General features: G+C 41.1%; 1 protein-coding gene across 5 annotated transcripts in view; it reads right to left on the bottom strand.

Annotated features, from left to right (window-relative positions):
• The window catches only part of carmil3 (capping protein regulator and myosin 1 linker 3), a 94826-nt gene extending 85568 nt beyond the window's left edge, over positions 1 to 9258 (bottom strand). For 2 of the 5 annotated variants that reach the window (XM_042225453.1, XM_042225454.1), the window contains exons 1-2: positions 8675 to 9258; positions 5428 to 5522 (exon numbers count right to left, since the gene is read on the bottom strand). In XM_042225453.1, the coding sequence (XP_042081387.1) occupies positions 5428 to 5522; positions 8675 to 8846 (267 nt within the window). In that variant the 5' untranslated portion in view covers positions 8847 to 9258. The remainder of the gene's footprint in view (positions 1 to 5427; positions 5523 to 8674) is intronic. The other 3 variants (XM_042225456.1, XM_042225457.1, XM_042225455.1) reach the window with 2 other exon arrangements.
• Positions 9259 to 14739: the final 5481 nt, after the last annotated feature.

Here is a 14739-nt window from a genome sequence, read left to right as displayed (position 1 = left end):
CATTTGATTCATATATATATATATATATATATATGTACAGAAGAAAAGAATATATCACAATATATATCGTTACCGCACATGCTTCAAATTATACCGCAATATGGATTTTAGGGCATATTGCCCAGCCCTACGTCAAAGCACTTCCTCTTACATATCCATATAACCTGTCTCAAGATTACAGAAGCATATATAACCAGGTCATGGGTACACATCCCCAGCCCAGGAGCACCCATTTAATCTCAACACAGTATAGCAAAACACTCACTGCAAGCACAAAAGTTCAGCTACTTAAAGAAAAAAACAACAACAACAGATTTTGTCCCCAACCCTGAGAAGAGACCTCACAGAGGTGTGCTGACCTTTCATAGTGGAATCACTATGAAAGCCTTAAAAGGATACTCCTGTAATATGTTGCAGCCTCATAGCGTGGCAGGACTCACAAAAGGCACACTGAACAAAAGCTGTCAGAATAAATGCATATTAGGCTAATGGATTAAGCTAAGAAAAAAAAAGCACCTCCATTTACTATAATGCTACTAACAGTCTGTCTCCATATGATAATCTATCTCTGGATATCCCCATATTTTTCATGCTTCCTGTCAATGTAAGGCAGGCTTGCAAAATATGAAGTCTTTGTTTAATGTAAGAAGACCCAATGACATTACCTTGAATGGCATTAAAGGAGCCACAGAAGACGCAAGAAGAATTCTAAACATGCAGACTTGGATTTGCAACTCCTCATTTACCTTATGGGTCTGGACAAGTCAGTAAAACCCAAGTCAATGATGGAGCCTTCACCGGTCTAGGCACTGAGGAACAGAAGCAATTGTGCAACTGCAAAGTAATAAAATTTAATAATTTAACAGGCACACAGCAAAACTATCAAAAACGCTTATTCATGAAGATGTTAAAAACCCATAGGAGTATGCGAAAAATAAAAACTTAAAGGAGGAAAAAAATAAATACAACAACAGACTGGGAGGCTTGCTTTCCATTTTAATCAACTGCTAATGACATGCAGCAGTATCGTCCCGTAAAGCCAACAGAGGTTAAAAAATGGCCGCCAGTAGTTCTTTTAAAATTTAACTGCTGTATCATGGCATCCTGTCTTTGCTTTGTCCCTAACAAAGTACTGTTAAAAAGGAAATATCAGAAGGCTGGATATGCTCTGTCACGCTAGCTTCACTTACAAGAAACACGCTAATGATCCAGTTATGTTATGACCATCTGAGGAATGTCGCCAAGATATGCTCAGTAATGATTTTTGATGGCACAAACTATCACTCATCCTTTTATTTCCCTCGCTGCTGGATTATTGTGATGGTCTCTAAACCAGTATAAATCAAAAATCAATTATTAGACTCCAAACCAAGAACAATAAACACAATGCCAATTTCAATAACGCTTCATTGGCTGTCTTATTGTTATAGGATTATCTTAAAGGTTTTACTTTAAAGATTTTCATGGACAGATCATAGGATATAAAGTCAAACACTTTCAGAAGAGCGACTACTTGGCTGCTGTTCCATACAGTAGACGCAGTATTTGGCTCCAGTTTGTGGTAAAGTTTACTTATTCAAGGAGTATACACACACACACACACACACACACACACACACACACACAAACACAAACAACTACTCTGATTTAGCAGGATCTACAAATTACTGGAGATGTCTGTTATTATTAATAGGTCTGTAATTCTTTAAAATAAATATAATCAGTATTTACTACTGTAAATAATTATGTATTTTTTTTTTCAATGTATTAGTATTGTTATGCACTAGTTTGGCAAATATTTTCTGTTGTACATTTATCAAAATTATATCTTTTGACATTTTAATTAATTTTTTTTGAAAAATGACTAATCAGTTACAAGTTGCTAATTTGTAATTAGTAACTAATCAGGAAAATCCATGCTGGCACTGTTTTGGAAATCATGATTAGTTATTTCTCAGTTTTGCATGTTGTTGGTAGTCCAGGAAAAGAAGAAGAATGGGCTCTACTCTCAGAGGTGACGGAGGCAGAAATCTAGAACAAATAGAAAACACAGAATTTACCAAATCTGTCAAAGCCCCCAAAGCACCCGAGTATGTGCACATGTTTCATACACTGCATTAAGATAAAACTGACACAAATGCACCACCACAGCCCACGAGCTACGTTTAAATTCTTCCTCTGTTTTTAATGGCATATCCACCTACACACCCAACCACAAAACACCTTATTGATTACAGGAAAATTACATGAACCATTTGTCTGACCAACAGCAACTGTTTGTAGTTCTATATAGTTCTACGAATAGGGTTTGTATATTGTAAGAATTACTGCAAGATTTTTTTAAAGAACTGTGTCTTTCACTTTTTTCCTCTCTGTCAATTTAGTTTAGTTTTGTACCGCTTGAAGAAAGGGCTGCCCAAAACAACACATCATCATCACTATAAGAACATGAATGAAGTGCAATAAATAAAAAAACTAATTTTAGCTACGCACAGCTTGGGTTCGATCTAACAAACAAACAAGTAAGACTGCCCTCTCTATGAAAAGACGTGATTTGCCAAACCTTACCCATCACATCATCAAAAGCACTGAAAACAAAGCCAAGAAGATTTGCACAAGCCTTCACAGACTGCCTGAGCTACAATATGCTGAAAGGTTAAAATGGAATTTTCACCCAATGATGCCAAAAAAAAATATTGTGCACCACAGCTACATCCATATTGCTGAAGGTACACTTTTTCTGCAAACTAGCATTTCTACTGCTTGTTAGAGAAATAAAATAAATAAAACAAAAAAGTAGAATTAGAAATATAAATATAAATACTCACTTGGTACTAGAAGTCTCCAAGAGCAAGAAATGGCACGTGTGGCTAGGTTTTTGGGCTTTTTTGTAATTGCTTTGTTCAGTGTGGGTTCATTAAAGGGCAAATGATTTTCAGTTCTGAATGATTTATGTTCAATAAAGCTACTTTGAAAGTGATTGCTAACCATAAATCATTACATATTCTACTAATTTCATCACAAGCAGCCCTGCTGCGCACATCCTCCACACCGGCAAACCCACAGAGCACACGGGCACAATCGAATCATTAAACGCAGTAGCTCAAACTTGACCTCAAACCTCAGTTCTACAAGAGCCCCATGAATGGGACCTCCACGCAACCGTGCAGCTTAAGTGGGAATAAGCACCCAAGTGTGTTCAGGGCTGTCAAACAGTGGCACTTTCAGCCAGTAATAGGCCCGTTATTAGGTGGGAGTGAAGAAACCGCAGAGTCAACAGAGGATAAAACAGAGCGACCGATCAGGGTAAATAAGTGGCGGAAGAACCAAATCGGCAATTGGGGCATCATAACACATCAGAGATTCCTTCCCCCCCTCTCTCCTTCCTTCATTCCCTTTGCTCCATTGGCATGCTCTCCCCTCCTCTTCCAGCAACACCCGCCCACTCCTCCCTTCCCTCCTTCCATATCTCTCTCTCCCCCACTCAGCCTTTGAAGATGCTTTGTTTTCAGAGTTGCCTCTAATCTTCAAATAGGGTGATCTAATAATGGCTGTAAGAGTGTGTGTGTGTGTATGCGAGCAAGTTTGGATGCACTGAGCAGTGCGAGTGTGCATTAATACCTCCTGCACATGTATGCAAAATGCACACACATGGGTAAATGTGCATGTGCGTGTGTGTGTCTGAGCATAGCCAATGATGGAATCGTGCATGTTGATGCTCCCCAACGCAGTGCCCTCGGTGCTGTTTAGATGTCACGCTGGGCCTGTGTCTGTCTGAGATGGGTGGTGGGGGAGACAACCCTGTGTGTGCCTGTGTGTAAGTGTGTGTCACAGCATGATGGCTGGTACAGTCAACACACACAGACAGTTGGATACCAGCAGTCTCTGGAGGCAAAGAAGGGCACGAAAAAAAAAAGACAGAGAGAGCAAATGTAGAACAAAGACTTGAATGTAAAAGTAAATACAGAGTTGATGTTTTAAACTCTCTTCCTGTGAACCGAACAAACCAGGGGAATCGAGATGGAAGCTGTGGTTTTCTTTTCTTCTCCAGGACAAAATTCAAGCTCTGCATCTGACAGCAATCCTAGAATGCGCCACTTTCTGACCTCCATGTATGATACTTTCAAGCATGAATATTATGTGCATAATACCCAGAGAGACTGAAAAAAGTCAATTTACAAACTCTCTTGTCTATTCGCCCTTCTTACATCCAAACAAATGTATCCATTAGAGTGAAAAGATTGCCTTTTAGGAAGGGGGGAGACCTTGACAACGAGCTAGAACGAATACATATATAGCTGCATCCAACATCCTTTCCCTTGAAAGAATTTGGAGCAGTTGCAGAGGCAGCAGCAGCAGCCAAAGCCCATTTGGATAGTAAGAGAAAAAAAAACTCTCGTAAGGCAAAGACCTAATTGAATTGCTTCTGATGGAAAGAGAAGCTCAATACCCTTTTACAGGTTTGAGTAAAGATGGAGGGACGAGTGGAAGGGCATAAAAGTGGAGAGATGGAGAGAAAGCGAGAGGCGATCAGCGTGGCGGGGGGGGGGTGATGACAGGGAGGAGAATAATCAAGATGGACAGACAAGGAGGGAGGGAAGGAGGAGGGAGGGAGGAGGGATGGGAAACAAAGAGAAGATGACAAAAATAGAGGGGGGTGTGGTAATGATGGAGATAGGTGGAGGCAAGGCAGAGACAGGGGGAAAAGAAATAATAGGAGGGACAGAAAACTGAGAGAAGTCCTGGTTAATAGTTTGGATTCTCACATCAGCTCATCCCTTTCTTGTTGCCTTTAAAGGAGGAAACAAGCTCGCTCTTGGCAACACTGTATGAGTAACTGATCGGGCACCAATGTGCCTGACTAACTGACAGTCTCTCAATAACAGCACTGGCCTTGGTTCCTTGAACACATCACAGACAACCTACACTCCCTCTGGCATGCAGTCCCACACAAACACACGAGGCTCCTTCAATAACAAACAAAACAAAAACAAAGCAATAAACCAGGACCCTGTATGTACACAACATCAGTCTTCCACACATGCACACACCACACTCTCGCCCGCGGCATTAAGGCCATCCTGCCACATCTAATAAACTCTGAGGATGGATTCAGTGGGACACGGCATGGTGTCCACTTTGCTCTGCTTAGACAGCATCTGTCTTAAGCCTAATTTTCAACGCGTCTGTTGTGTGGCTCAGGAAGTACAATCTGCGACTTCTTACGGCCCTTTCAATTTGTTGCAATTAAGCTCTATTGATTTCCATTTTGACTTTAACGAGCCAGCGTCACTCTGTCGCACATTTAAAACCTCGCACGGAAAGATTCTTTCATTTTATTAGCAGCTCTCTCGGGTCACCGGTGTGAACAGAAGAATGAAGTGGGGGGAGGTGCTGGAGTGGAGTGCGGGTGTCGGCGTCTCTCACCAGAATCCTGTCCTCTGACTTGCCGCTCCTCATGTCCTGCTTGACGGCTCGCACAAACTTAATGGCTTGTTTGTCCAGCACCTTTCTGATGCTCTCTGGAAAGAAGGCAGAGAGGGAAAGACAAGGATAAAAAAAAGGAGCACTGGTTACATAATGTAAACACATTACAGAAAAAAGGTTACAGTCCTGAGATGCTCTGAGAAATGCTTTGAAAGGCTTTCAAGAGGGTAAATCGGTAAATTAGAACATAAAGCTTGATGAAAAATGGAAAGAAAAAAACTGAATAAGAATGAGATGCACCAGTTTTCTTTCCAAATACTGATTCTGAGTATTCATTCAATATAAGGGCTCTTATTCTTCACTGTCTGAAATGCACTGATCGGGCCACTCCTGCATATCAAAGTAACATGAGGGTGACAAAAGTCAGTAGGGGGCTTCAGCTGTTAAAATGCTGTCTAAAGGTTTAGAGTGAATACTAACTTCTAGTAACTGATAAATAAAACAATACTGTGCACAAGAGGCTGCTGTCATACCCAGCCCAGAAGGGAAGTGGAATCACTAAACTGCAGTGACTCAAAGGCAACTTTTAATGTGAATTGTGATAATACAGCACCTCCTTAATACAGCGCATCAGACTGAGGCACATCTTTGAAAGAAAATAAATATAGACTAAAGTATATAATCAACCAGCAGTTATTTAAGTTGCTTTAGTCTGCAAGCCACTTTGCAACCTGCCACAAGCCCAACTCCTTTTTTTGTGCTGTATGTGTCTTGATCAGCGTCAATCAATTACTCAATCGCTTCTATGCAGAGGTGTTGCCGCTGTTGTTCCCGCCTCCTACTTTTCACATTAGGCACATGGAAAAGCAGCGAGGTCCCAAACTACAGTCATGCCACACTATACATATATAAATTACTGCAGATGGCAATAATCTTCTTTTGACTACAGAGGTCTTGGCTGGAATGTGATTAAATCATGCTCCATGCTAAACCCGCTTAATAAAGTTCAGTATCAGTGCTGATGCCAATTCAGCACATTAAAGCTTGATCCCTAATTAACCCTTCGATGTCCAAGCACCCCAGCTATCAGGTGGTGGGGGGTTAAAACCTTTTTCATGTGTTGGTTAAAGTATTTAGTTTTCTCTTCTTTGCCAAGTCTGGAAATAAAAAGTTTCAGAATCTAAAAACCAGCTGAAATATGTGGTCATCATCAGCAGATAATGCCTCATTTGCCTCGTGTTAAGATTGAAGTCTTGTTTTTATGCAAATAAGTAAAAGAGGCTGATGAAGATCACGTGAGAGCTAAAACACTTCAAGTGATTTTGTCCAACAACTAAAAGTAAAGTGCATAGTAGTTGTGCATTTATGAAGAGGGTAAACTGGATATTTTTCAGCAACTGATGAGACAAACAAGCAGTCTTTACATGACACCTTGTTTGGGTTTTTCTTGTCATCATTTTGATGTATTGTGATGAACATGACAGACTTTGGATTTAGGACACCAACAGGTGACATATTTTTGGAAATAGTCCCAGTGCTTCTTCTGTCTCAGAGCTTTTTAAAAGCTCTAAAGATGTAGTTATCAATCAAAAAATATGTTCATATCCCAGCTAAATCCCCACGACCATCACGTCTTGTGTCTGAGGTGGATTATTCCTTAAAAGACAGCCGCACAGGGGCGAACAGTCACAGAGAAAAGAAGACAGCTTCAAAGACGCCAACATGAGGACAGGCAGACACATATGCAACTCCTAGCTGAAGAGGACTCATAACTGGACTATTTTTAGCCTCAGAGAAGAAAAAAGCAGCCCGGCTCTTCTCAACGGAACCAAACACACAATTCAGAGCTGCGGTCTTTAGGGACTTCTACCCCACCATGCCAGGCAGGCGACCCTGTGAAGCTCACTGAACCGCACCAGAGGCCTCTGCCAATTACATCCCCCCCCCCAAACAACAACCAACATCAAAATAACATCAGCCTATAGCCTCAGTGTGGAACCACGCACATATGCCTACAAGCTGTGATATGTTCACAGCACACATCTCAAATGGGGCCATCCGTGCTAAATATGCACTCATGGAGCCCAGCAGATGGAGATACAGCGAGTTATGCTGTGTCACGACGCTCCACTCACAGTCTCCCAACTTTCCCACTGTATCAACCACACACACACACACGCACACACAATTCTCACAGTCCCCATCCGGCAACAACCATGAAGTTGGCTCTCACGCTTGACTGAGCAGCGGCAGATGCCAGCAGGATGAGACAGGGATGGGATTGAGAGGGGGGGCACACTCAGGTAGATCGAAAGAAGGATCAGCTGAAGACAACCAGAGAGTTATTGACATTAAGCTGGGTAAGACCCAATCGCTTAAACCTTTTAACGCACTATCCAGCACCCCTCCAAGGCCTGCCGGTGTGACCTCAGCATCTGTTCCCTAAAAAAGGGGCAAGGTGCGGTGGAGATGAAAAACCAGCATGGGTCAGTCCCCCTTTCCACCGTCAGTTCCCTCTAATACACCCTGCCTTTTCTGGCAGTTTGATGGATGTGCTCACTCACCTTCCCCAAGCCTCAGGAACCCCATCTCCCCCACCCCTCCCCATCTGGTCCTCCACTAGCAGGTGTGTTAATGGCCTAATACCGCCTGCCTCTTACAACCAGGCCACACAGAAGGTGCTTGACCAGGTTGAGCTGGTAAACAGCGGGACTTAACTCCATCAGGATAATTAGCGGTGAGAGACACCCTTCATCAACACTCTACCATCCAAACATGGTGTGTTCGTGTGTCCTGTGCTGTCCGAGCTCTTCAGCGGGAGACACAGGCTCAGGCTTCCAGCTGTACCCATGCTGCACGAAAAGCGCTTGCAGTCACACAATAACTCCCACGCACACACGTGCAGCGAGAAAAGAAAGCCATTAAAAAAAAAAAAACTCCTAATGAATGCACAACAAAGCCATGACGCGCTCACACGCACCGCAGCACTTGAAAATAACTCTGACAGCACTACTGGACCCGTGCGCACGATAAATTTCACCGCGGATCTTTATAACAAATCAATCCCAAAGTGAAGACTCCTGCACTGAGATCGCTAGGATTACAGTCCTCACAAGCCCGAACAGCCATTAACTGTGGTTTTGCCTTGGGGAGGCATATCCTGCGTTTCCCTGCGGTGATAACTCCTTTCAAATCAAACGCAGTGGAAAGAGGTTGTTTAAAGAGCAGCTGAGTAAAAGAAAACTACCCGTACGCGTCCCGAGAGCTGCTCTCATCCATCCTCTCGCGTTCTCGGGAGTGCTCGAAGCGGTGTTAAAAACACACTTTTCCCCGAAAAAGTCATCCCGGGTCGGGAGCTCACCTGTGATTTCCCTGTTGACGTTGGCAAAGCCCGCCGCTGTAGTCTCCTTTGAGGCCATGGTGCGCTCCTCCCGCCTGTCCGGCCCCCTTCTCCTTCCTCTCCTCTCTCAGATGTCTCTTTAGGCAATCGCTGTCCACTTCTTCCCCCCCTTCTTCTTCTTCTTCTTCTTTTTCTTCTTTCAGCGCCTGCAGGTGCTCCGGGCGCAGCAACAGTCCGCACAGTGTGGTGAGAAGCGATGCCGCGGTGCGCAGTGGCAAACCCGAGGAGCGCCTCCGACTTCAGCACTCAGACAAGAGAGAGAGAGAGAGAGAAAGGGGGGAGAGAGAGAGGTTTGAGATACTCTTCATCATCTTTAGGTCACCATCATTTGTTTGAAATAGCAGATGTACCATAAAAAATAGACAAAGGAAAGAGTCCTATTGTTAAATTGCAGAGATTCTAGGCTTCCAGGCGTCCTAATAATTTACATGTTTTAAACTGTAATAACTACACTTTTCATATATTTTTAATTGATTGATTCTTACATTCAAAGGTAATCACTTGCTGATAAATCATGATTTTGGCTAAAAACAATAACAACAGAACACTTTCTAGTCAAATCTTCAAATGTCTTTGCTGGGAAACAAAGTGAGACGGTTTTACCTTGTTTTAAGCGACAGAATCTTTGATGTGCTGTTTAGACAAAATTACTATAACAGGAATTTAGATTTGATCGTTTGATTGGAAAGAAATACCATATAGAAAACTAAGTGTGGAAACAATCAGGGTGGATTTTCAGGCTTAAATACAACCCTGAGCTCGCATGAAAAGTGGCACTGTACAGGAGTTCCTATATGTTTTGGCAAAACAAGTATGCACTGCTATGTACTCTATACATAAGGAGGAGTCCTAATAGTGAAAGAAAAAACCCGTTTTAGCATCAAATCATGCATAAAATATCTAAAGCTAAAGTGTTCATTGTGCAGAATCATATGTATTATAATAATGGGTCAGGTATGGATTCGTGAATTGTATAAACCTTATCTGTTAAATATTGTAGCAGGAAATTATTTTAATTATAGTACTGGTTATTTATATACAGTGTAATATATAAGTAAATATAAAAATCTTCAGAAGAATACATAAGAAAGTAGCCTAATACAGTCAAAGTACATTTAAAATTGACTTCAGTAAAGTACTTAAATAAATGTTAGCATACATTTAACCACCGTTTCTAGCTATATGCTCTTGTAATAGCCAATGACTGTAGAAAACAGTCTGTAATTGGTAATAGCATATATTAGCAACTGCAAGCTACTGTGAAATTAACTAGTCCATTGGCAGTAGTTGAGGGAGGAGGGAGCTTTGTTTTCATTCTACTAAAAACTAAAAACATTTTTTTTTAACATATATCAAAAATATTTTCAAAGTTGAACTTTTTCAAAACGTTTCTGGCCATAATTTTTATCAGCGTCTTAGCATGCTCACTAAATTAACTAGCTAGCCTTAGCTACAAATAATAATTCAGAACTTTTCCTAGCCACTACTTTGGCCTAATAATTTACATGTTTTACACTGCAATAACTACAGTGTTTCATATATTTTTGATCTGCCGATTATTAATTCATTCAAATGGTAATCACTTGTTAATGAATCATGATTTTGTTTTCATATAAGCCTATAAATACTAGCCTATACAATAGTTTCCATAAAGCTCCTTAGCATGTTCATCAAATTAACTAGCTAGCTTTAGCTATAAATAATAATAAAATTTTATATATATATATATATATATATATATATTTCTGAACATCCTTGCTAGCTGCTGTTGCTAATACTCTAAGTACATTATATTCACATTTAGCTACAATAAAACAACCTCTTTTTTTTTTTTTTTTTCCTTAATGAGGCTCCTAAGTTGCCTGCTAGTTACACCATTTGTATGAACTGAATTAAGAGCTGGTGGTATGTTCAGCTGCATCAGTAGTTAATGTTAGGTGGATAATTTAGTTACACACAGCTCTATAGAGGAAAAATCTGGAGCATCTGTGTCCGACCTTAATGCAAGTTTGACTCACAGTGCTTTTCAAGAGTGCCAGGATCTTTGGTTGGCTGCTTGCTGTGCTCCTTAGCTACTTACAAGTAGCCTAGCTAATTTAATTTCTCTGGCAGTTTGAAAGCCCACTGGTTAGGTGAGGCAAACTCTACTATTGTTATGAAAAGTGATATTTGAAAAAAACTTTCATATAGTCGCTATGAAAATACAAATTACAAAACTTTTCAATATGGATTTGAATATTTTGATAGTATATTTACATTACGTATTCATATGCTGCTCCCTGTTTAATACCCTCAATTTGTATTGTATGTATTTTTGATTCCAATAAACATCTATTTAATTAAGAAAAAAAACTCATTAAAACTATACATCCCTTTTAAGAAATAAAGCATTAAGATGAAAGTCAGATAAGAAAAACCTTTGTTTCTCTCAGAAGCAATAGCACTGTAAATTATAAACTAAACGAGTTTGAAATGAGATAAGAAATGAAAAAGTAAGAAACACATTCCGTAATCAAACTTGTTTAAATGTGATCACTGAATGGAAGTCACAACATCTGCTCTAGTAGATGATCCTGCTCATGAGGAACCTGAATCCTCCTGCAGGATTTAAGGCTTCCATGTGTCAAACCATTCATATGGGCTCTTGTATTCCCCTGTGTCCGACAGTAAGTAATTATTTATTTGAAGAATTTTTAAACTATAGCTCTTCTCAGAAAAGAAACGGTTTTGTGATGTCATGAGCAGAAAGCTGATATGATGCGTCTGATAAATGTGTCTTCGTGGCAATATGTCTGTAACAACGTGAGGACATCGGGGGGAATAGAGCCATATATCAAACAGTTTCATTCAGTGGCTTTCTCCTCAGAGCTGTGAGACCACCGCTCACAGCTGTGATAGGATTTGGGAAGGAGGATTGTGAGGCCAGGTTGCAGCTCAAGCTGTAAGTAACAATGACATATGATTCACCCTCTCATCTGAACGGCTGCTATTTGTCAATGTCATCGCTTATGCAACGCAGTTAGGCTGCTTTTTTCTTAGATGCAGCCTAAATTAGACACAAATTTTGAGCTCGTTGTCTCTTTTTAATATAACAAATGTGTTTCATAAAGATACAAATTAGTGGGATGTGGAGGGTGCAGCTGTCGCCGAATTTCCTAAAATTGGCCCTCCAGGGACATAAAACAAAAGTGCGCAGTCTGGTTTATGCATACATGCTTTGGTGTATATTCAGGGCTGTGTATGAGAGACCTTTGTGGATACTCTTCTCTGATGAAAGAAGACCCAATGGGGGGGCATTATGCTGGAGAGAGAGAAATAGAGGGAGAGAGGGAATTGGTGGGGGCGTTAAAGGAGAAAGGTGGCGTGTGTAGGGCTTGAATAAGAGGTTTAAAATCTGGGGGCTGTAGCTGTCTCCAGGTTTCATTGGGTTAAAAACTTCAGCACTGTTCAAAGATGCACTTGAAAGGGCGATCCATTATTTATTCATCAATGCAGCATCTCGTGGATAGAAGTCGAGATGCTCAATATGCTCTCAATTACTTGTCTGTCGAGGTACGGTGTGTACGTGAATCTGCTGACATAAAACAATGCTGGAATAAAAAAAAGGTTTTACAAAGGTGCAGCAGAGTATTTCAAGCAGACAAGTGTCGTGAGGGGGAAAAAAGACACCCATTCAGTGACATCTGTTTATACGCAGACATTTGGTTGTCATTTGGCAGAGAATAACAACAGAATACAGCACAACATCTGTGCTGAGAAAAAGTGAAACACATCACAGCAGCAGTTGGAGGAATAGCGAGGCGAGGAGGAAAGTGTGTAACACACTGGAAACCGCATCCACTCTAATAGTGACTAGATGTAAAGTGTAGTCCCTGCTGTCTTTGCTCATGTTAGTGATGAGTCAAAATGATGCTTTAAAGCAGGGTTTCCATCCATTCCCAGTCTCCACCTCGGGCTGAGTTGTCCTCAGCGTGTAGTATTCCCTGGTAGAGCTCTGAGGTTGTGCAGCAGAGCTGTGATACACTGCCCTCATCTGGTTGGATGCAGTAAACATCCAGCCCTAGCCCACCCCTCCACCCCCTCCCCACCCAATGAATGGGAATTTCCATTTCATGTTAGCAGAGGGCAAACTGCTGTGTCACGTACTGGCATATTCTACCACTGCAAGGCCATGTCATAAACTTTACACTTATATTATATCACAGCGGAGGAAGGATCGAACAGATCCTTAACTGAAAGGGTCACATAACAGCAGCATGTCATAGGATTCTGCAGCGAGGCCAGATGACAAATTTTGCTGGAGGTGAACAAAAAGGAATTCTAAAGCCACAGCAAAGCATGGGAGTATCACCGTTCTCTGCATTGTGCTTCCAAATGAAACAGAATATGTGGGTCAGTTGTGGTTAGGAGAGGGATCTCAATCAAATCCTTTAAATCTCACTTAAAGACACACACACGTACACAAAAACAAACGCTTCGCTTATCTGTGGTTTGAGATCAGGGCTTGAAGGACAAAGGATAAATAAATAAATTACACCCGATACTCGTTTTTGAAATTTGAATATACTCAAACGTAAAGAGCCAAATATGTACCTCTGACCCAGGACATTTCACTATCAGCCGACCCTAATCCATATTTCACTGTATACATTTTAGCATGTGACGTCGAGTTCAGTATCACTGTGACCCTTACAGAAAGAGCAAACAGACAAGAATGATGGTGTTAAACACACAGAAGGCAAAGATAATCTGTCACTTTCAAAATATTCTAACACTTCTTCATTTATCTGTCAGTAATATCCCAGCCTATCGGCATCTTATCTTGGGTCGCATAATACAAACCCTTTTCTAAACATGTTCTAAACATCTGTAACATGTAAATAAAAACAGAGTGCAATGATTTGCAAATCTCATAAACCCGTTACTCACAATGGAACACATAAAACGTATCAAAAGTAAATTGAGGAAATGTAACATTTTCAGAAAAATATTAGCTCGTTTTGAATGAACAACACATCTCTGAAAAGGTGGGACAGGGCCTGGTTTACACTGCGGAGCATCTCCTGTTTTTTCTTAAACATCTGGGAACTGAGGAGACCACTTTCTGGATTTTTGGGAGAGGAATGTTTGTCTGATATAAGATTCTAGCTACTCAACAGTCCTGGGCCTTATTGGTTGTATATATATATATATTATTTTAAATGATTAATTTATTTGGTTGCTTTATGATGGGCCAAATGTATTCAGTAGGTGAAATGTATGGACCGCAAGTGGGTCAGTTCAGCACCCAGCCTCTTCCACTTTGTAGCTGCAGTATGCAGATTGGCATCGTCTTGCTGAAATATGCAAGACCTTGCTTGAAAATGCCATTATCTGAGAGCATATGTTGCTCTCTTTGAGTATTGATGATGGCTTTCCAGATGTGCAAGCTGCCAGTTCCATATGTACTAAGGTACTGCCAGACCATCAAAGATGCAGGCTTTTAAACTGAGCCCTGATAACAAGCTGGATGGTCCCACTGTGAATGATGTGCAGTCCATGTTTTCCAAAAGGAATTTCATATTTTGATTTGTCGGACAACACAGAAGTTTTCCACTTTGCCATCTAGTACTGATTCTGAGCCGTGTCCCTTGCACACAGAGATTTCTCTGCACGCATTATACTCTAGATCAGGGGTGCCCAATCCCGGTCCTCGAGAGCTACGTCCTGCAGCTTTTAGATGCATCCTTGTTCCCACACACCTGAATCAAATGAATGGCTTGTTATCAGGCCTTTGCCAAACATGATGGCATGCTGAAGAGATCAAACCATTTGATTCAGCTGTGTTGGAGTAGGGATGCATCTAAAAGCTGCAGGATAGTAGCTCTCGAGGACCGGGATTGGGCACCCCTGCCCTAGATGAACATTTATTT

The sequence above is a fragment of the Haplochromis burtoni genome, unplaced genomic scaffold, assembly GCF_018398535.1.
Source record: "Haplochromis burtoni strain Fernald_Lab_line unplaced genomic scaffold, NCSU_Asbu1 Contig_172, whole genome shotgun sequence".
Taxonomy (NCBI): Eukaryota; Metazoa; Chordata; class Actinopteri; order Cichliformes; family Cichlidae; genus Haplochromis; species Haplochromis burtoni.
The sequence above is the reverse complement of the archived record's forward strand: the minus strand, read 5'-3'. Positions and strand labels throughout refer to the sequence as shown.